The following is a 22940-nucleotide window of genomic DNA, read 5'->3' as shown; positions in this document are numbered from 1 at the left end:
AGGAAGAAGTTAAGGTTTGGGGCCCAACCAACTGAAAGAGCAAAGCTGCCATAATGGAGATGGGGAAAACAGGAATTTGTTTTTGGATGTTAAATGTGACATGCCTATTTGACATCAAAGTGGAGAAGGCACTCCAAGTGCTCCAAGTCTGGAGCTCAGAGCAGAAGTTCTGGCTGGAGACTCAAAATTTGGAGTCATCAGGACATAGAGTATTCAAAGAGTTCACTTGGAGCGAATCTAGAGAAGAGGTCCCAGGAGGGAGTACAAGGCACTCCAGTATTTAGAGGCAGAATGAAGAGGAATAAGCAAAGGGAACTGGGAACGAATCGCCCGTGAGCTGAGAGGAGAAGGGAGAGACAGTTGGGTTCTGGAAGCCAAGCTGAGGAAGTGCAGCAAGAAAGAGAATAGTGGCTGGAAAGATGCTGTGGACAGATCAGCTGAGACAGGAGCACTGATGTTCAATACCAGTCAGGTCTGCACTATACAAAATGCCCAAAGTAATAGCTCCCAGCCCCACCTCCTTAAGTGAAACAAGTTGTCTTTTCCCACAGGTTCCCTTTACAGACATTTGCAAGACTCCCTGGGAGGCCCATGTTTATCTTCAACTCGGTCCTGGTCCTCTCAGAAACCCACGGGCAGAACAAAAACTCAGAGGCACCGCTGGAGCTGGACTCCCAACTACAGGCCTTAACACTAGTTTTTTAGGGGCCATCAAGAACCATCTTTCAAGAGCTATGAAGGCAGAGCAGTCCCTCTTCAAGTCAGAGAGGAGGTGTGTCTTCTTCCTGGGTTATACTCATGAGCAAATCAGTCTGGATTCCTAGGGCTCTGCAGGGAAATCCTCCTTTCAGTTCTGGCTGTCAGTCTGTCTCTGTCTCTGTCTCTCTCTCACACATACACACACACAGAGGCTATTTTTATCAAGGTTTACCTCAGTACCAGAAACCCGCAAAAAACCACGAAGACTCCATTCTGAGCAAAGCCTCCCCACCTCATTATTCATCCTGCAGTTTGTCTGGCCTGCCTCCTGTCCTCCGGGGTAGGGGGGGCAGTGTTCAAATTTCCAGTCTCCCCAGGGGGTCTCCTTAGTCCACTTGTAAATTAGTGGAAGCAGAGAATGGGGCAGGGGAGGGGTGCTGGCCAGATTTATCCTTCACAAGCATCATATCCCCAAATGCAAATGAATAAGCTAGGGGCCCAGTGACCCCTACCAGTAATATCTAAGCCCTAGCTGAAATGTTCCATTACCAAAATGTTCCATTACCAAAATCTGGGGAATATGATTTATCTTTTCAAACAAGGTCAAAACTTCCCTCCCTAACACACACGCCAAGAAAAAGTATTGAAATCAGAATGAAAATATCTCATATTAAATAATGAAAGATACCATTTTTGATCATGACAACTTATTTCTTCATAAGATACAAGAATGACTAAATTCCAAACCAAAGAAATTTGAAAGCAAAATTAATATTTTACAGCAACTATAATTATGTTTGCAGCATCAGCAAAACCAACTGTCCCCCTGTTACTAATTTCTTATGAACACAAAGTCCACTGCATTTCTTGGAAGGATGGTTAGTGTTTGGCAAGTTTTTGTGTAAGGATACAAAAATATAACTGGGAAGTTAATCAAAAGGCCAAGAGTGGGCACAAGAACCAAAAGCATGTTGACTATTTAGAATACCAGAGTAATACATGTGGAATTTGAAAAAAAATGGTATAGATCTTATTTACAAAGCAGAAATAGAGACACAGACATAGAGAACAAACATATGGATACCAAGGGGGAGGGGGTGGTGGTAGGATGAGTTGGAAGATCGGGATTGACATATATTCTCTATTGATACTATGTATAAAATAGATAACTAAAGAGAACCTACAGTATAGCACAGGGAACTCTACTCAGTGCTCTGCAGTGACCTAAATGAGAAGGAAATCCAAAAAATAGGGGATATATGTATACGTACAGCTGATTCACTTTGCTGTATAGTAGAAACTAACACAATATTGTAAAGCAACTGTACTCCAATAAAAAAAAAAAGATCAGTAGCTTAGAATCAAAATAAAATAAAATACCAGAGTACCAGAAAGCTCCTACAGCCCCAGTTCCTTATCTTATGTATGAAATGATCATGTAAGTGGCTATAACAATTGATAACTTTTGTATTTATACAGAGTTTATTACATGCATTCTGAAAATAGAACTCATGTCATTTAAATCTAAAGTAGTAATTTTGCAGGAATGGTCTATTAGGTCCTTCAGTTGGTCCACATATCTCTTGTTTCCGGTACGAACTGAAATTTGCTTATGTTTTCTTTAAAAGAGGGGCCAGTTTTTCCCATAGTTTTTCTATCACCAACCATGAACAGGTGCTATTTAGGGTCTTCTGATTCCTTAAAAGGATTGACAGACTGAAAAAGTTTATTACCACTGCTCTAAAGTATCTTCATGAAAAATATATATCAATATAGAATCACTAAAATCACAAATTTTTTGTCAAACAAAGCCAACATTCTTTTATGACCTGTGGTACCAAACAGGTTTTGTGGAGCTGACATACAGTCTAGTTAGCCATTATTACAACATTACCAGCAGCTCCAAGCAATAAGTCAACTCAATAACCCAATACTGTTCTGCCTCAATTATCTATGGCTTCAATTAAAGTGTGTAGAAGTGGTCTTCATCTTGACTCTGTTCAAAATATGTGGTTTAATTCTAAATTTAAAAATAGGTCTTCCATCTTAAAAAAAAAAAAAAAAGGTACTGAAGAACCTAGGGGCAGGACAGGAATAAAGACACAGATGTAGAAATGGACTTGAGGACACGGGGAGGGGGAAGGGTAAGCTGGGACGAAGTGAGAGAGTGGCATGGACTTATATATACTACCAAATGTAAAATAGACAGCTAGTGGGAAGCAGCCGCATAGCACAGGGAGATCAGCTCGGTGCTTTGTGACCACCTAGAGGGGTGGGATAGGGAGGGTGGGAGGGAGACGCAAGAGGGAGGGGATATGGGGATATATGTATATGTATAGCTGATTCACTTTGTTATACAGTAGCAACTAACACACCATTGTAAAGCAATTCTACTCCAATAAAGATGTTTAAGGAAAAATAGGTCTTCCAGTAGGCCCACAAAGTCACCAAAATGTGGTGCCAAAAGTTATCCATTTAAACAGTTTTATTAAAATGTTTGCACATATCCATAAAATATTCTCTCATGATACAAAATTCTGTACAAAGTGTACCAATAACTGAGATTATAAATGAACCCTCAAATCGATGAGACCTAATCTTCAATACTAAGTAAAGGAGAAAAAGGAGAATTATTTGGGGGACAACTTTATCATGGCACATTCATTCTTCCTGCTGTCAAAATTTATTAAGCCTTCTGCACAAGGGTGCTAAAATCAATTGTGTCAGCCTAATAACCTCATCCCTGAGGAATCCTTCCTATTGGAGAGAGCATCGTGCAAATACAGTTGTTGTAGGACCCAATCTGTATCACCCTGTAGTGGTTTCTGTATTTTATGGCTAGCTTTGTTTAAGATTTTATGAGAGGTCATCATACCCCTGCTGATTAAGTAAGGCTGGTGGATGTAGTGTTCAATCCTGCCACAGAAAGAACATCCAAAGACAGTTTGAACTCTGCTCTGCAGTAGATGCGATTTTAATACCTTCAAATTTGCTACAGCGTGAACTTGTGCTACAAGCAAGACAGATCTTATTGGATTAACACTGAACTCATGACATCTCCACAAACTCTAGTAGAGAGTAATGCTATCTGCGTGGCTTCCGAACAAACTTGTTTCCTTTCTCATGCTCCCCGTGGCTGCTCGTAGTCCTCCCTATCTTACCTCTAGGAATTCCTCTACCCTCAGAGAAAGGAGTTCCCTTGTCTCACAGGAGAAACTGATTCCAATTTCTTTTTGACGATGGGCCCAAAAGGGCAATCACAGGCGCTCCCACTGCGGGGACTTCCCTCCCATTCCCAACTCCACGTTTTCCAGGGAAGTCCAAGATGCTCAGCGCCCCCCGTCCCCCCACCGCCCCCCGCCTCCTCCCCGGGTGTGAATCCCAGGTAACCTCACAGATGTGCTCAAATGGAGCCTCATCTAACCGGAGATTCACGTCTCCAGTGGCCCTCTCCCTGGCGTGGCCCTCCGCCTGGCCCCTCAAACTCACCAGAAGGAGGTTGTGCGCCACCAGGTACCCGAGCCGCGGGCTGCCCTGGACGCCTGGGGCCAGGCGCCCGGTGGCGTAGCCGTGCCAGGCCACCACGTAGGGGTTGTCGATGGTGATCCAGTACTTGACCTGGCCGCCGAAGTGGCGGAAGCAGAGCTCGGCGTAATCCCTGAAGTGGTCCGCTAGGGCGCGGTTGGCCCAGCCGCCATAGGCGTCCTGCAGGCGCTGGGGCAGGTCCCAGTGGTACAGGGTGACCACGGGCTGCACGCCCAGCTCCCGCAGCCGCTCCAGCAGACGCCGGTAGTAGCGCAGCCCCTCCCGGTTGGGGGCGCCGGCGCTGCCATTGGGGAACACCCGCGCCCACGAGATGGAGAAGCGGTAGTGGGTGACCCCGAGCTCGCGCAGCCCCTCCGTGTCGCGGAAGACATTGTTGTAGCCGTCGCTGGCCACGTCCCCGGTGGCGGGCGGGGACAGCGACGGGGCGCCCGACGGCAGGCCGGCTACCGGGGGGTCGCCTGGAGGCGCCGGAGGGTGGTGGGTGAACGTGTCCCAGATGGACGCACCCTTGCCGTGCTGCCGCCAGCCGCCCTCCGTCTGGTAGGCGGCGCTGCCCACGGCCCAGTGGAAGCCGTCGGGGAAGGTGTCGTGGAAGAGCCCCGCGGCACCCGGGGCCGGAGGGCGCGCGAAGCGGGCCCAGGTCTGCGCGCCGTCGCCGGGCTCGGCGCGCAGGCGGCGGCCGCCCAGGGCCAGCAGCAGCAGCAGCAGCGGTGGCGTCCGCAGACGCGGGCGGCGCGGCGGGGCGTGGGCGGGCATGCTGCTTGGGAGCCGGACGCCGGGGCGCCGCGCCGCGCCCCTTTATGCCCGCGCCGCGCCGCCCGCCCCACGCCGGCGCGCCCACCCCCGCTTCCCCAGCGGGCCCCGCCGGCAATAATTACCCGTGGCCCCGCGCCTCTCCCCGCCCCGAATTGGGGGGGGGGGCGGGGGCGCAAAGGGCGAGCGGGAGTCCGCGCGAGGGGCGCGACCGCGAGCAAGGTGCAACGGGCGCCGCTCCCGGACGTCGGAGAAAATGCACCTGTTCTCTGCTCCCAGGGGCAGCTGGGGATGTTTCCGCGACATGAGTGACCTGCGCGCCGCCTTCTATTCGGCATCCGCGCGCGCTCCTGGAAGAAGCCGCAGAGCCGGGGTGCGTGGTGGAAGGAAGGCGGCCACCCAACTTTCCTGAGTTCGGCGCGGGAACTTTGCATGCCCTCGCGGGGTCCGCCCGCCAGGAAGCACCTGCTTTCTCTTCTCTCCCACTCGGAGGCCGAGAAGAGTAACTGACATTACTAGAGCCGATTAGGAATTGGCCGAAATTGTACTGGGGGGCAGGGTGGGGAGAGCTAGGTTGGAACTTGGAATGTTGGGAGAGAGGGACTTGTGGTGAACTTCCCCTTGAAGTGTGTAAGGAAGATGCTCCCGTGAAGAGCCCCCCGACGCGCGCAACCTGAATGGCGGGTCCCGCAGGCCCCAGTCCAGGACGCCTTCGAGGAAGACAAAGGAGATGTATGGGATGCGTTGGAACTTTGCTCTCCTCTCCCTCTTACTGTTATCTTTTAACCATTTCAAACCAGTACTTGTTCTTTAATTCGATCGTGCAGAATTACTTGGTGAACGTCAAATGACAGTTGTGATTGTTCTTCCAAAAGAGAGAGAGAAACACCAAGGTTTGTATTTTGACTAGCTGTCATTAACCTCTATTATCCTTTGCATCTGTTTTTTGAATAATCACGTTTTAGCTTTCAGCTCTGGCTTGGCAAGTAATTTATCTGTGCAAACCTTGCACGCAGCTGGGCTGGAGTGGGAGGACTCTGGGTCCCTGATCAGTGAACGGAAAAGGGAGGAGGGGTTTAGCCCAAGCAACCTCTACAACAAAATAGTCATGACGTCTTTCCGGTTACCAAAGAGCCCTTTTGATAGAAACTGTGGAGACACTGTGTCCATTAAGTGTGTGTACATCTGATCTGTGACTAACTGGGGAGTGGATGGTCTGGGCTCCACCTTTGTGATCTTGGGCGGGAAAGTCTCTCCAAGTCTTAGGATCCTTATCTATTGTATAAAATGGAGATGGCCGTGTCCGCCCTGCCGCCTTAGAGGCTTGTTACGCTCGAATGAAAAAATGTGCACACAGAGGACTCAAACATGGAAAGCCCAGACAGATGTAAGATCCTGCTAATATCTTTGCCTTCCTCTCCAGTACGATGTGCCTCAATCCTGGCGCACCTGCTCCTGTGATCAATGACTAAGATCCTCACAGAGTAGATCCATTCTCATCTAGTGATCATCCCTGCACTGCTGTTTCATACAAACTTAAAATCAATAAAGTTTTAAATTTTGCAGATGAAGTTACTTTTATTAATTTCCTTAAAATGTAAGCACAACTAATTTATTCCAGTGTTTTATTAAATAGTCCCACCTCCAGCTAGCATATATTATTGTGGTTAGTAAGATTAAGCCATCAGGCTGGAACAAGACATTGCTATTCTGTTACATGTGGCATCTACATTTTTCAATAAATGTGAAATAACAAACAATGACACTCCAGGTGTTAAAAAAATTATACCACGCAACCACACAGTCACACTCTCTTCCAGCTAAATTAAAAAGCTTCTATATCTGCACGCAGGATCACATTTCCCTTCTAGAGCTGAAGATTAGAGTGTCTGCTGCTTGCAGCTTGTTAAGTTTCAATTAGAAATGCTTCATGGGTCTCTTGGAAAACAGCTTAGGCTAAGTGTTCACTTATTGATGTATGGTCTATTTGCTCGGGGCAGATTGTATTTATTGCTACCTTCATTTAACCAACAGTTTTAAAAAAAGAGAGCGAGTGAGAGAGAGAGATAGAGAGAGGGACTTTTAGAGCAGTGATTAAAAAGGACCAAGGTGACTGAATGCTTCATATCTTAAGTTTTTCTCTCTCTGAAGGGGACATAAAGCACATGTATCTCCAGTTGGACATCATAGCTTTCAGCATTTGCAGGGATGTCCCCAGGTGATAATGTAACCCAATGATAAAAATTACATGGTAATTAAACTTTATTTCCAGAACTTGCTGTTTATCAAGGTTCTGTTCATGGTTATTAAATTCTGGATTCCTGAAGTGTGAATAATTGCTACTGCTGCTTTGCATTTGTTCAGTTTTATTTTGGTTCTTTCACAGGCCCCTTCCAACATCTAAAAAGTGGATTTCATTCAATGCTTTGTTCTCTCACATATAAGCGATTAATTACTTGCTGTGCTTTGAATATAAAGGTGAAGTTATTGATGCATCAAAGGAAAGGAGATTTTTTTTTGACAGAGGACAGATTAGTGGAGATCTTACTGACCTTTGTCGTGGTGATGATTTTCAACAACCTCAAGGTAGTCATCCAGGTGACCATCATCCTTCATCCAGTCCCTTCTCCCAGGTGCTCCTGGGGCCAGCGGAGCCCTCCCCTGCGAAGGGAGCAGAAGGGGGTTTACTGATTCACATGGGCCCAAACAGAACATCAATGCCACGTGCTCTCAGCTCACCAGTCACAGACACTAGCTTCTCTGAGGAGGTACTGATATCATCGACACAATCTCTCTCAGCAACCACCATGAGCAAAGCAACCACGAGGAGCTCAAGACTTCAAAACATAGGCGACAGCCTCTTTCCTCAAAAACAGTAGTGGTTGGGAGAAACAGGATGAAGAAAGTTGATAATAAAGCTGTTTAGTTTATTACATTCAGTGTTAACAAATGACACCTATGACAGGTATTAGAGGAATTCAGAAGGAGAAGTTACCCTATTTTGAGTTGACTGGAAAAGTCTCACAGAAAAGACATGACAATATCTGGGGTTTAAAGAGTAAAACTTGCAAGGAGCCTGGGAGGCAAGGATATGGGGAAACAAAATATGGAAGAAAAAAGTGTTCACAGTGTATTCGTGGTAAAAAAAAAAAAAAAAAAAGTTTATTTGTGCAAGGAAATAGTGGACTGAAAAAGTAGGTAGGGATCAGACCATAAAGAGTCTTTAATAGGTTTTGTCATTATATCACATTGGAGCTTCTCCCTTCATTTACTCATTAAACAAACATTTTTGTGCCAAGCACTATTTTAGGCACTGGGAATGCATCAGTTAACAAAATAGACCAACAACACTTGCCTTCCTCTCATATCACTCTCCCACTCTTTACTCTGTTCCAGCCACACTCACCTCCTGGTTGTCCTTGGAACTAGCCAAAATGGCTCCCAACCTCAAGGCCGTTCCTTCTCTCTGGAATGCTCTTTACAGAACCACCTGCTTCTCCTCAGTCAGGTCTTAGAGCAAAAGCCACATTCTGAGAGCAGCCTTCTTTGACCTCCCCATCCAAAATGGTTATTACCCCCAGTCATTCTCAATTACAGGGTCCTGTTTTATTTTTCTTATAGAGCTTATGACTATCTCAGATTATCTTGTTTGTTTACTTATTTCCTTTATCCTCAACTACAATGTAAGCCTCATGAGAATAGGCACCTGGCTTTTTCTTTGCAGTACCTGGAACACCTAGAATAATGCCTGCACATTGTAGTTGCTACACACATATTTGTGGAATGAATGAATGAAACCATTAGTAAGAGATGGCTGAAGCACATTGTTGAGAATTCTGGAGACACATCCTGGCTTACAAAAAGAGGCTGTGATTGATTAGTAATGTCTGGCCCTGAGCACAGGAAAAAGTGGTCATGACAATACCATATTTGACATCCTGCATATATATGTACTTTGGTGGGCAATGGCCCAAGCCCACTCTACTAAAACCTCAGATAGGTCTGATGCTACAATAGGAAAGAGCACACAAAGCTATGTCACTGTGGAATAGTTTAACTGCCAACATACCCACTTTCCCTGGTACACCTCTGACAAGCCCCAAAAGACTGAAAAGGCAGTGACACTAGGGCTCTGAGCTTCTCTGACCTGGCAAGTTCCTCATTCCACAGAGGTTTTCAGAGCTACTAAATTTCAGGTGCACCTTCATGAAGAACTAGGAAGGCAGCAAGGCACCATTCCCACCTGCTCGTATCCTTGTTCTGCTTATTTGCCAGCAAAACAAAAGTAAAATTGATTTACAATCCAAGAGCTGACTTCAGAACTGTAAAGGCCTTTGTGGTCAGCCCAATCCAGGAGCCACGGAAAGTTTTTGAGTAGTGGAGCTACAAGGACAAAGAGAAAAATGCCTCAACTTATTTTTAAAAAGGGGCAATGTTCATCAGTCAATTGTTTTGTCAGTAAATTGAGGGGGAGATACTAGAACCTAGAAGATCACTTTGAAAGCAACTATAGTAAAGTGGATAATGAGTTAAGGAAGGCTTCTGCCTAGCATAGTAAAAAAAATGCAAAGAAAAAAAAGCAAAAGATGGGAGGCAATACAAAAGAAGACTGATTGCATATGGGGTGGGTGAGTGAGAGGGAAAAGTAAATGATGGTTTAAATGTTTTGAGCTGAGTTGAAAGTAAAAACAACACCACCATTGATATTCCTGAGTACATCAGGAGGTGTAATTAATTTTTGATAAAAGATGAATTCAGTGCTATGTTAAATTTGAAGTGTCAGTCAAATTTGTAAGCGAGGTTATTAAGCAAATAATTGGAGTTATAGCTTTGAAGCTCAGAAGGCAGTTACAGACTGGAGATTTGGATCAGAAATTTTGATGCCAGGACAGTGGATAAGATGAGGGCATTCGAAAAGAAACAGCTAAAAACCAAGGGGCTGAGCCTCATCTCCATCTGTGGGGAGTGAACAGGGTGGACTAAAAAGAGAAGGAAAAAAAAAAAAAAAGAACCCACAGGGAGGGCCAGAAGTCCTAGGGTAATGTGTTTTTCAGGCTGAGGAGATGAGCATTTCAAAAAGGAAAGATGATCAAACTTGGTGAGAAAATACAACTGATCTAGAAATTAGATCATGTGGTGACTTTGGAGACAGATACTTTAAGTTGTAACAGGGCTTAAGTCAGATTACAATGTAAGCCATTAAATGAGAGCCTGTGCGAGGTGAAAAAATAAAGGGCCAAAGTACATACTCTTCTGACAAGTTGGCCAGGGGAAGGGAATGAGAAAGGATGGTCACTTGAGGGGTTCACAGAGTTCAGAGAAAATATTTTCAAGATGAGGAACTCTGCACGTATTTGTACACAGAGGAGGAAAGGTGAGGGAGAAGGAAAATTGGAAATTTCAGGAGAAAGATGAGGTAAGCGTACAGCACCAGCTGTGATCTAAGGCAGCTGATCGTGGGCTTTTAAGGTCCCAAAATATTAAACATGGAGATAGTAAGAAGAGCAGATAAACAAGAGCATGCAGCTGGAATGCTGGAATGGTGGAGAAGGAGCAAAGGCTAGGTGTGGTGGGCAAAAAGCCACTAAAAAGGCAACAAAAGCTCTGTGAAGTCTTTTTTTTTCAACAAATATGTATTTTTTTTAACTTTATTGAAGTATAGTTGATTTACAATGTTGTGTTAATTTCTGCTGTACATCAGTGTGACTCAGTTATACATATATATATTCGTTTTCATATTCTTTTCCATTATGGTTTATCACAGGATATTGAATATAGTTCCCTGTGCTCTACAGTAGGACATTGTTGTAGTCTTCAAGACAACGGCAAATGTGTTCCCGGGAAGCTGCAGCTCTGCGGAGCTCTCTGGAGCTAAAGTAGACTGTGGAGACACTAGATTGTGTAGTGTGTGCTTCTGACATTCCTGGAGCAGGGAGCCTGAGGGCTCAGATCCGGCATTTCCCACTCCGCCCCTTATCCTCCTACGTAATACCACTGCTTCCTTAGCCTGGAACTGACTTGCACACCAACTAAACATGTCCTGACACAAAGCTCACATCTAGCAGCAGGGAGCATGGCCATCAGGGACTTAGGGCATTGAGCTGCTGGAGTCAAGATGCTTCTACTCCCTTTTTTTTTTCACAACTCCCCCCAGTACAACAAGGAGAGACATATCTATTTCAGTGAAATAGAGAGAGGCTAGTGTACATAAAGGAAATGAAGATGAAGAACTGGTGGGTGGGTTAGCTGAGGGAGGAGATGCATGAGAACGAAGATGGCTTACCTAACATCGCTCCAGAAAGGCTCAAGAGCTGAGATACTCTGAAAGGAGAGGGGCAGCTGGAGGCCTGAAAAATGGAGCAGTTAGATCCCAGTTTTCCATCCTAAGCACAGTCTGGCTCTACTCATTCCCTAGCTCCACAGGGAACTTACTGTCTCTGGAGAAATGACTCCAAAGAGGCTACAGCCTTGGGAAGAGCATACCTGGAGAAGAGCATGGGTGAGGCATGGGACTAAAAAGTAAGAGAGTAGGGGCTTCCCTGGTGGCGCAGTGGTTGAGAATCTGCCTGCCAATGCAGGGGACACGGGTTCGAGCCCTGGTCTGCGAAGATCCCACATGCCGCGGAGCAACTAGGCCCGTGAGCCACAACTACTGAGCCTGCGCGTCTGGAGCCTGTGCTCCGCAACAAGAGAGGCCGTGATAGTGAGAGGCCCGCGCACCGCGATGAAGAGTGGCCCCCGCTTGCCGCAACTAGAGAAAGCCCTCGCACAGAAACGAAGACCCAACACAGCCATAAATAAATAAATAAAATAAATAATTAAATTAAAAAAAAAAAAAAGTAAGAGAGTAAATCAAATTCTGCATAGCTAGCAGGGGGATCCCCAACTCTCTTTCCCAGGCCAGTTCCAGGACTCCCTCAGAGCACCTGGTAGTAACACTCCATCTATCACAAGCCCCGCCTATGCACACAAAGATTCCAGACAGTTTCCTAGTGACTCAGTCTTAAATATAAAGGAACACAGCCAAGAATCACCGGATAGATGAAGGGAACCTCTTCATGGAAGAGTACAAAAACCATCATTAATATTTTCAATTAAGAGAAAATATTGCATCTATGATATAAGAAGAGGGTAAGGATAAAAATAGGAACAATACAGAGCCAAAAAAGAACTCTTGGAAATTAAAAATATGGTGACAAAAATTTTTAATTGGCAAAAGTATTGGAAAATAAGAAAATCTCTTAGAAACTAGCACAAAAAAATATAGCATTGGAAAATAGGAAAGAAAAGTTAAGGAAAATTTAGCAGATCAAACATCTGACTTATAGGAGTTCAAGAGAAAGAATGGAGAAAACAGAAAATGTCTTAGAATTGAAGGACATGAGTTTCTAGTTAAATAGGTCTAAGTAGCACAATAATGATCAAAGACCCAAAGTAAGGCACATCATTGTAGAACTTCAGAATCCCATAAGATCTTATAGTCTCCAGAAGGAAAAAAAAAAAGAAAAACAAGAATCAACATAGCCTTGGACTTCTCAAAAGAAATATTGAAAATTAGAGAACATTGGAGCCATGCCTTCAGTATTCTGAGGGAAAATTATATTCAACCTGGAATTATGTACCCAACCAAACTAATAATCATGTGTGACAGCAGAATAGACAATTCAGACATTAAAGATCTTTTAAAAAGTGCTTTCCATGCACCTGAAACGATAAAAATAAGTGCTCCACTAAAATAAGGAAGTAAACAAAAAAAGAGAAAACATGGATTGCATGAAACAGAGGATACAAGGCAGGAAAAATACAAAGGGAATTTGTAGGATTGTAGCAAAAGGAAGCCTCAGGATGCAGCCAATTTAGAGCAAAGCATTCCAGACAGGAGCAGGAGAATAGAGGGCTTCAGGAGGGATGTCTCCAGGAAACAAACAAAACACACCCAAAGGAACAGGAAGGTATCTGATAAACTTTGTTGAGAGAGATTTTACAGGGTTTTAGGAGTGAATAAGAGACTTAGCCAGAGATCTGAGGTAAAGGGTTTGAGTTTTCTGGACGACATGTAAAGAGCTTGGAAGTCATCACTTCCATCCTCACAACAAGAAAAAAACTGAACGAACTGAAAATCAATGGCTCTTCTTAGATGCATCAAAGAAGTGAAGTCACAGGGCAAACTGCTGCCTTGAAAACTGGAAAGACAGACAGGCACTACAGAGGAGCACAGCATACCAGGAGCAGAAGCCCACAGCTGGAGCCAATACCAGTAGGAAAACTTTAAACTATAGTTGACACATTGCTGGAGATTCAGTGTGGACAAGCTTGAGAGTTAAAAACCCTGAGGGGCCCAACTTTAAGGGCCTCTCAGTTTGGTCAATTTTACCTGCATGAGCCCTACAGGATTCTCACTCTAAAATGGAGAAAAATCCCCGCATGCTCCTGGCAGGAGAAGGGGAAAAGTAACCATTCTAAAATGCACCCATAGCTCTCTGTTCTCCTTGAAAAGGCCTGGCCTCAAGGGAAACTGTTGTACCAGACCCTAATCAACCTGTGGGGTTTTTTTGTTTTTATTATTTTATTTATTCATTTATTTTTTTATTGAAGTATAGTTGATTTACAATGTTTCATGTATACAGCAAAGTGATTCAGTTTTATATATACCTATACAATACATATACAATGTATATACATTATGTACATATATTGTATATATTCTTTTTCAGATTCCTTTTTTTTTTTTTTTTTTTTTTTTTTGGCCACGAGGCTTGTGGGATCTTAGGGATGTCAGTTCCTCAACCAGGGATTGAATGCAGGCCACCACAGTGAAAGTCCGGAATCCTAACCACTAGACCACCAGGAAACTCCCTAGATTCTTTTCCAATATATGTTATTACAAGATATTGAATATAGTTCCCTGTGCTATACAGTAGGTCCTTGTCGTTTATCTATTTTATATATAGTAGTATGTATCTGTTAATCCTAAATTCCCAATTTATCCCTGCCCCCCTTCTGCCTTTGGTAGCCATAAGTTTGTTTTTTATGTCTGTGAGTCTATTTCTGTTTTGTAAATAAGTTCATTTGTATCAACCTATAGTTTTACCATAGCCTACCAACCTGGAGGACAGGAAACACCCAAATCCTTCTAGATTTTGACAGAGAGAAAGAGAAATACCCAACTCAGGTTCACTAATAGACTGAGACTCAATCACAGGGCCACACAATGATTCCCTTCTCCCACACCTCACCACCACATCACTAGGGCTCCTGTATAATAATGGGGGATTACAGCTAACAGAACTGCAAGCCTCAGACCCTATTTAAGAAGAGGTCTCTAGGGAAACCCAAAGACAATAGGAGAGACAAAACCAAGGACGCTAGAGGAAATTTTAGCCTCTGATACCACAGCTGCAATAAGTAGTAAACACAGCTTAACTCCTAGCCAAGTAAACATAAAACATCACAATAAAGACCTATTTACCTCAGTTCTTTTGACCTGATACATCATGTCCAGCTTTCAACAAAAAATTAAAAGGCATGCTAAAGGGAAAAGAAGTGCAGGCTGAAGAGACAAGGCAAGCATCAGTACTAGACTCAAAGAAAGAAAAAAATAAGGAAATTGCTTCTCCAGGAAAAAAAAAAAAATTGTATGATAAAAGAAATGTTATCATGGTACACTACCTTGGACTACTTGGCTCAGCCGTGAATGAACCTTACATATTTATGTTTAACATAAATCTTATAGAGAATTATGATTATATAACATACTGGGCAATTATATGAATAATTCAGGAGAAAGTGGTACATGCATATTATTTTAAAATGTGGAGGGGAAATGCCAAGAAAAAACACCTAAGAGTTGAAAGGGGCAAAACCAGGGGATTGATGATTTTTTTTTTTTTTTCGTGAATTTGTTTTTATTTTTATTGGGCTATAGGGGATGGGTTGGGAAACATCTCCGTAAGTTATGCCCCACTAGGGAAATGTCCGTTCTGATTTTCCTGGGGCAGCTTTCGGAGCTTTTTCTTTTTCTTGGAGCCGCTGCTCTTGCTGGCAGCAGCCTCTTCAGGTCCACTGCTGAGAGGCTCCTCCTTGGAAGAGAATTTCCTCTTTTTCTTGGGGACCCTCTTGTTTCCTGACTCTTCAGGGTCACTATCTGGTTCCTCTTTGGGGAAGGATTTCTTCCTCTTGGTAAGACTTCCACTGCCAGCTGTCTCTTCAAGATCACTACTAACCAGCTCCTCCTTGGAAAAAGATTTCTTTTTTTTGGGTTTGGAGGAGACAGATGGGTCTTCCATTCCATTCTCCTGAGGAGCCTCCTGGGGCTTTCGCTTTTTCTTCTTTTTGGGTCTTTCACTTGTCTCCTCACATTCTGATTGATGATTTTTTAATAAAACCTTTCAACATTATTTGACGTTTTTATTTGTATGCAAATTAAAGGACATACATGTCAATGAATTTTGGTCCAAAGTGAAGAAGGATTATATCTTTTTGAGATGAGAAAGAAAGAGAGGTGGGTAGAGCTACAGAGAGATTCGCGGAGGCAGAGACGAAGGTATAGAAAAATAAGTTTTGAGGTGAGAGGCTGATGGGGTGGGGGTGGGAGGGGTTAAGGGAATGACATGAAACTAAAAACTAATGTTTTATATCTTCTAGTAGAATAGATGTTTTAAGTCAACTGCTGAGAGTGAACAAGCTGGGTGAGTATGAAAAATAGGAAAAGAACTACTACTGTGAATTTCCTGAATAGTCAACAGAAGATGACTGAAACATCACTGAGCAGCAGGATTGAAGCTACACAGCATGCATTTCAAAAGTAACTATTTTTATAAACCACATTTATCTCAAATACCTGATGCAGTATTTCAGGTTGTCTATACGCTTGTGTTTAAAATATACAATTTTGTGACCTATTTCTCACTGAGATAACACAAGAGCCATATTCTTCCTATAGTACAAAACCAAGCTCACTGTTTCTTTGCACACGGCCAGTCTCTTTTGTTGACTGGGAGTCAGGTCGGCAGTTCAGAGCTCTGGGTGGCCCAGTTAGCATCCGTCTGGCCCACTCTCACAGATTGCCGCCCTGCCCCTGGCCACAGGCTTGAAATTGGCTTTCTAAGTCATCAGGGGCATTGGTTGAAGCAGAAAGTGAATTAATTAGTTGAATGCATCACCAGCACAGAAAAATGACCCAAAATGCATCACTCTCTGAGACTAATAAAATTTGGGTATAGGATCTGAGCTGTTGACCAAGTGACAGCAGAGTTGCCTACAAATCCTCATCCCAACGGTATTAATGTTGTACCTGCACTATTTTGTCCATCTCTCTCTAAACAGAAAGCCTAAAGGTCTTATTTTTTCAGCAGGGCCCTCCAATGTGGCATTTTGATCTTTATAGCTTGCCTTCTATAGTATGAATTCTGTGATTCTAGCTTGGTTCCTCTTCCTCTTGTTTACCATCTCTAACTCCTAGTCCTTGGCCCTCCATTCATCTTCCTCCTGACACCCTTCTTCTGAGAGCTCAGCTAATCCCTGGCTTCAATTGTGAGAGTGATTCACAAATTTGGGTCTCTCTACTGTGACTTCATCCCTGCCCTTTCACTTCACACCTCCAGGGCCTGCCCAGCATTTCAATCGGAAAATTTCAAGCCTCCATCTCAAAGTCAACATGCTTAAATTGGCGATGCACACAAGGAGAAAAATAGGATACAGTATAAACAAGAAAAATATTCAGCAGCATTTGTGATAAAAGAAATGTCAACTGTGTCAAGAAAACTGTGAAAAGAAGAATAAGGGAAGAGTTTACACTAATATAGTCAAAGCAATATATTGCTGGAATACGAATAGTGAAGAAGCAGTAAAACATATTAGAATGTACAAAATAGCTCTGAAGATACATATATATATACAGAGAGAGAGAGAGAGAGAGAGAGAGAGATCTGTATGTCTATATATATCTATATATGTAGTAATTTAACAAAAGCTGAAACTTAAGGAAAGAATGATTTTTTTCAAGCCTGAGGAAACTGGCCACTCATTTGGAAAAAAAATAAAGTTAGATTCCAAATTCATACCATATGAACAAAACTGTCCCAGTGGATTAAATAGCAAAATGAAAAATATATATATTAAAATACTAGAAAATATTTAGGAGAAATATATAAAATTTTTATAATTTTGTGATGAAAGAAGCCTTTCCCAGCCTGAAGCAAAACCCAGAAAACATAAAGGAAAAGGCCAACAAATTTAACTATATGAGTAAAGCCACTATTTAGAATTAGTGTCTTGTCAGAATCAATCTAGAAGAAAATAATCACAAAGAGTTAATAGCTATAATGTATAAAGAGTTCCTGTAAATAAATTTTTTTAAAAAAAGAGAATCCATTCAGTGTGAAAATCACCAACAGAAAGGAACAGGCAAGTCACAAAGGAAAAAAATTTAAATGTCCGATAAACATAAGCAAACAAGAACTACTAAACTGAGAGCAAAAGAAAATTTTTAAGAGAGACCATCTTTTATCTAAAAATGGGGGGAAATCAACATTTAGTGTTAAGAGTACAGGAAAGTGCATTTATATACTACTGATGAAAATGTAAATCTTACAACTTCGGAGGAGGGTAATTTGTCATCATCTATAAAAAAAAAGAAACACATACCCATGGCATATGATCCAGAAATTCCACTTCAAAGACTCTATCTTATAGCAATAGTAGCAACAAATGCATAAAGATATACGTGCACACATGCCCAGTGTAGTGATGTTTGTAACAGCATGCAATAGGGAAATACCCCATGTCCGTCAACAGTGCAAGTTACATAAATTGTGCTACAAATTCAGATTTTTTAAAACATCTCCTGGTTGAAGATATTTATGCTCTGAGGCAGGGAATTTTCTTCCTTTTGTCTTTACTTTATAAATACTATCTCTCCATCCCTTACCCCAGAGGAGAAAGCAAAAGGAAAGGAAGAGAGAAAAAAGGAAACACGTCAGCTAAATAATCGCATTAGGATTAACTCAGTTTTGTAGTGCCCGTGGGCACAGTGGCCAACAAAACTGATGCTATGCGAATGGAAATGACCCCTGATCTCCCTGAGTCTTCTCTTCTCCCTAACTCTTTTCTTTTTCAACTTCATTTACCTCCCAGAAAAAAAGATGTGATATAAAGGGGAATTCCAAACATGGAACCTGTATTCTGATAAAGGCAACATCAAAAAAGAAGGAACAGTCTTGAGGAGTGGATGCTAGTCACAGAGAAGGGGCAGCGAAGGAAGGAAGGAAGGAAGGAAGGAAGCAGAGGGAAGCCAGGTCTCAGCAATCATTCCCAGTGGGCATCTAGTCCCTCCTAGAGATGCTGGCTCCCAGGGCTTGGCGGCAACAAGAGTGGGAGTGGTTTCCGGTTCCTGGAAGCACAGCCTCCACGGTGTTTTGAAAAGCACCCCAACCACTGTGTGAGTGACTAATATCCTTTAATAAAAAAAATCCCTTTTCTGCTTAAACCAGCCAGAGTGGGTTCTGTCATTTGCAGCTGACAGTGACCAATATACCTAATCATATGACTTTATCCAGCCTGGGACTCCACCTTAATCAAAAAATAGAATCTTGGACTTGAAGGAAGCTTTGGGGTCATATGACTTAAACTCCCACCGGTGTAGGAGTCTCCTCTAATCCTCTCAGTCTTCTGCCTAAACATTCTCTGTATCAGGGAAATCGCTACCTGGTGAAGACACTTACGAGAAATCAAATGTGATCCCTTCCATAGAATCTGCCTTTTTGCACCTTCTACCAGAGGGTCTTAGTTCTGTCCTCAGGAGCCACACAGCCTCTGGCCTAGAGCAGCAGCATTCTTTGTGGTTTGGAGGAAGCACATGTGTCTGTCTCTCTGATCTGTGCTCCTGTGACATTTTATCTAGTGAACTTCTCAAGGGCTTGGTGCCCTCATGCCTTGCAAAGTGCTCAGTAAACATTGGTGGAATGAATAAACAAATGAATGGATGTTTATATCTCCCCTTAGGTGCTGTAGCAACTATAGTATGATTGAGCTTGTAATCAATCATTCTTACAAAACTCCAAATTATGGTCACTGAAGTACCAGTACCCAGCCCCACTACTCATGGCAGGAGGAAGGGAGAGGCTACCAGCACACTTGCAGGAAGCATGACCTGAGGATGGTGTTAGAGGAGATTAATTATAAGTGCTGAGAGGGCAATATTGTGGTACAGGCTACAAGGTATTTTGAGACTTAAGAGGCCTGAAAAGCAGAAATAGGAACGAAGTGGGAGATGTTACCAGCTCACACTATACAACGAGCTCACTGAAGCTCCATGGGAAGAGAGCTGAAGCAAGAGTTCAGGGGAGCTGACCTGGGGCTGTCTCACCAGATTGTGGGTGGGGAGCTTCCACCACCAAGATCCTCTGGGAACAATTAACCACTAGAATGCCAGAGGTGAGGTCAGTCTGGCCTGAACTAGAATTAAATGTACAGCAACCAGACCAAAACCTGAAATTTATTTAATATTCCAAAGGGTTTATTCACTCATTCAACAAATATTTATTGATCACCTAAATGATAGGCAGTTATATGGCACCCACAAAGATGTGTACCTTCTAATTCCATATTCCTATGAATATGGCAAAGGGACTTACAATCCAAAAGGGACTTTGCAGATGTGAGTAAGGATCTTGAGAGAGAGAGATTATCTTGGATTATCTGCATGCTATGAACGGAATTGTGTCCCCAAAATTCATACATTGAAGCTCTAACCCCTAACGTGATAGTATTTGGAGATGGGGCCTTTGGGAGGTAAATAGATTTAGATAAGATCTTGAGGGTGGGGCCTTCATGATGGGATTAGTACACTTATAAAAGACACATTTCTGTTGTTTAAGCTACCCAGTCTAGGTATTTGGTTATGAGGCAGCCCAAGCTAATACACCAGGTGAGTCCAGTGTAATCACAAGTGTCCTTATAAGGGAAATATGGAGGAAGAGAGCAGAATCAGAGACGATGTGAGGATGGAAGCAGGGGTTGTCCTGAAGCAGGGCCATGAGTCAAGGAATGTCAGCAGCCTTTAGAAGTGGAAAAAGCGACGAAACCTATTTTTCCCTAGAAGCTCCAGAGGGAACACAACTTTGCCAACATTTTACTATTAGAGCTGTAAGATAATTAATTTGTGTTGTTTTAAGCCACCAAATTTGGGGTAATTTGTTACAGCAGCTATGGGAAGCAAAAACACCTACTACATGCCAGGCATTGTACTATGCATTCGGTATAGAGCAGCGAACAAAATAAACAAAATTCCTATTCTCGTGTGATGTACATTCTAGTGAAAGGAGATAGAAAATAAACAAAAAGCATATTAAGTAAATTGTTTAGTACATAGTATATTAGGAAGAGATACATGCTATAGGGAAATAAATAGTCAGGAAAGAGAATGGCACTGCCAAGCTGGTGGGACTGGTTGCAGTTTTAAAGAGGGTGGTCAGGCTGAGCTTCGTTGAGGAGGTAGCATTTCAGCAGAGATTTGGAGGAGGTGACAGTGAGCCATGAATATATCTGGACAAAGAATAAACGACACAGAGGGAACAGCCAGTGAAAAGGGCCTCGGTTCAGGGTGTGCCTGACCCATTCAGGATCAGCAAGGAGGCCATCAAGGCCACAGCAGAGAACGCTGGCTCTTTCTCTGAGTGCGATGGGAAGTCGCTGGAGGGTTTGAGCAGAGAAGCAACATGAACTCATGTAGCTTCTAAAGGGTCGCTTTGCCTGCTCTTCTGGGAAAAGATGGGAGGTAAGGGGGCTGGGAATAGGGTGGTTGGTAGCAGTGGAAGGAGAAAGAGTCAGATTCTGGATCTATTTGGAAAGTAGAGGCAAAACATTTCCTGACAGGTTAGACGTGGATTTGAGAAAGAGGAGTAAAGAGTGACTCCAAAGTTGAATTAGTTTAAATTGGGTTAAATCAGAAGCAAAACGTGGAACTGCTTGTTAAAATTCCAATTAACAAGTTCAAAGTAACTCCATAACCATTAAACATGTAAATAAAAGAAGACAGAATTTGGGGGCCATTAAAGAAACATAAGTTAAAAGAGAGAAGAGTTTTGGCCTTAAATTGAAAAGTGTTGGTGAGGGTTTAGGGAAAGAGATTCTCTTAGATGCTGCTTATATGAACTGGGTGCAGACTAAGCTGCAGTAACAACAACAATAACAAAAATATAAGGGTCAAAACAATATAGAAGTTTATTTCTCACTCACATGGCTGTCTAGGAGAAGACGACCCAGGGTTTGTGCTGGTTCTGCCATCCCGAGCATGTGTTTCCCAGGTTGCTCCTGTTATTACCATTTCTCAGCCATCAACAAGGGAATCAACAGGAGGATGTCCAGAGTAAATGTCTATAAGGGAAGGACCCAGAGTTGCAAACACATCCTTTCCTGCACACCCCACTTGCCAGAACAAGTCATATAGCCATATCTAGCTGCAAAGGAAGCTGGGAAATTAATCTGCAGCTGCAAAACTGGGTGCCCAGCTATAACTTGGGGATATCTATCACCCTGAGAGAAAGGGAAGGATGGGCATCAGAGGACAGTCGGCAGCCTCTGCTGCACCATCACCAGGAATACAACTGGTGCAGCCTTTCTCAAGAGCAACAGGGTAATATGGATTGAAAACTTTAAAACGTTGAATCACAACTTCACTTCTAAAAATTAACCTAAAGAAATCATCATGATATTTTACCAAGTATTGAGGATATACAATTTAAGTTAAAATCTAAACAATACAATATTCTAGGGAATCAGAGAATTACGGTCTACCACTCACCCTGTAAGTTTAGGTCTATTTACTTGTCTGTTCCCTGCCCTAAACTGTATGAACTTTGAGGATCAGGATGGCTTCTTATTCATTTTTGATTCCATGGACTCAGCACTCAATATGTATTTGGAAAATAAATGAATAAAAGAAAGAATTGTGAGTGTGAACAAATATTTAGCTACAAGAATAGCTATTGCAAAAGAATTGAATGTAGCAAAAGAACTGAAATAACCTTAATATCCAACAAGAGAGGACTGGTACAGTAAATTATATGTACAATGGACTACTATGTGGTTTTTCAAAATGGCACTGGAGTAGACTATGCAATGACCTATAAGGTTTACAACATATTGTTAAGTGTTAAAAGAGCAGGTTATGCAATTTTAGGTAAATTATGATCCAACTTATACTTCAAAATACAAACATATATATCCATAATAGTTGGAAAAATGTATTCCAAAATTTTACCTCTAATTATTTTTTTCTTTTTATTTCCTTATATGTTACAATACAAGGACACAATGACTGTGTGTTGCTTTTGTAAATAAAAACATACTTTCAAAAATGAAAAAAATTATCTTGCTTCCAAATCCAGCCCTCCTGCTCATTTCTCTGTTTCTTTCAGTGGTGATGATATTTGCTACTCTCTCATCTCCAGGCTTAAAACCCTGCGTCATCTTTCATTCCTCTTTTCCCTTGCCTCCTATATGCAATGATCACATAGACTGGGTTGGTTCTTCTTCAAAATATCTCTTGCTTTTGTTCCTTCTGTCCTTCCTTCCATACCTCCGCTCTCCCAGTTCAGGCATTTAGTCACTTCTCCAATGGGCAGAAGTTGAGTTTCAAAGAATGAACATATCTCAAATCATAATTTTAATATGTGAAAGCAGGCACTCAAGAAGAGAAATGAAAAGGAAAACAGACAAGGAACACAACAGGAAAGCAGAGGTCAGGCAGGAGCCTCCTTAACCCTCATTGCCTCCTGTGGACAATGGTCTCTCCATCCTCCCTGCAGCCCCCAGGACTTTAAAAGGTGTGCCATCAGACTACAGTTTCTCTGTCACGACCGTGTAAACTCTGCCCATTCGCTGAAGACTCCAGCACCTGGCTCATGGTCCTTCTCTCTGCTACTACTTTTATCACCCTTACA

The 22940-nt window shown here is 42.8% G+C and overlaps 1 protein-coding gene and 1 long non-coding RNA gene across 16 annotated transcripts in view; one reads left to right on the top strand and one right to left on the bottom strand.

Annotated features, from left to right (window-relative positions):
* The window catches only part of KL (klotho), a 110058-nt gene extending 105029 nt beyond the window's left edge, over positions 1–5029 (bottom strand). For all 15 annotated transcript variants that reach the window (XR_009498835.1, XR_009498838.1, XR_009498844.1 and 12 more), the window contains exon 1: positions 4189–5029. Coding sequence is in view for 1 of the 15 variants with exons in the window: in XM_059903380.1 (XP_059759363.1) it covers positions 4189–5001 (813 nt within the window). In the remaining 14 variants the exon portion in view is untranslated. The remainder of the gene's footprint in view (positions 1–4188) is intronic.
* A 7-nt stretch (positions 5030–5036) lies between these two features.
* On the top strand, positions 5037–7272 carry LOC132352685 (uncharacterized). Its single transcript, XR_009498848.1, has 2 exons — positions 5037–5891; positions 6422–7272. It is a non-coding gene; the product is annotated as an uncharacterized LOC132352685 (long non-coding RNA).
* The last annotated feature ends 15668 nt before the right edge of the window (positions 7273–22940 follow it).

Source organism: Balaenoptera ricei, chromosome 18 (assembly GCF_028023285.1).
Source record: "Balaenoptera ricei isolate mBalRic1 chromosome 18, mBalRic1.hap2, whole genome shotgun sequence".
Lineage (NCBI taxonomy): Eukaryota > Metazoa > Chordata > Mammalia > Artiodactyla > Balaenopteridae > Balaenoptera > Balaenoptera ricei.
The sequence above is the reverse complement of the archived record's forward strand: the minus strand, read 5'-3'. Positions and strand labels throughout refer to the sequence as shown.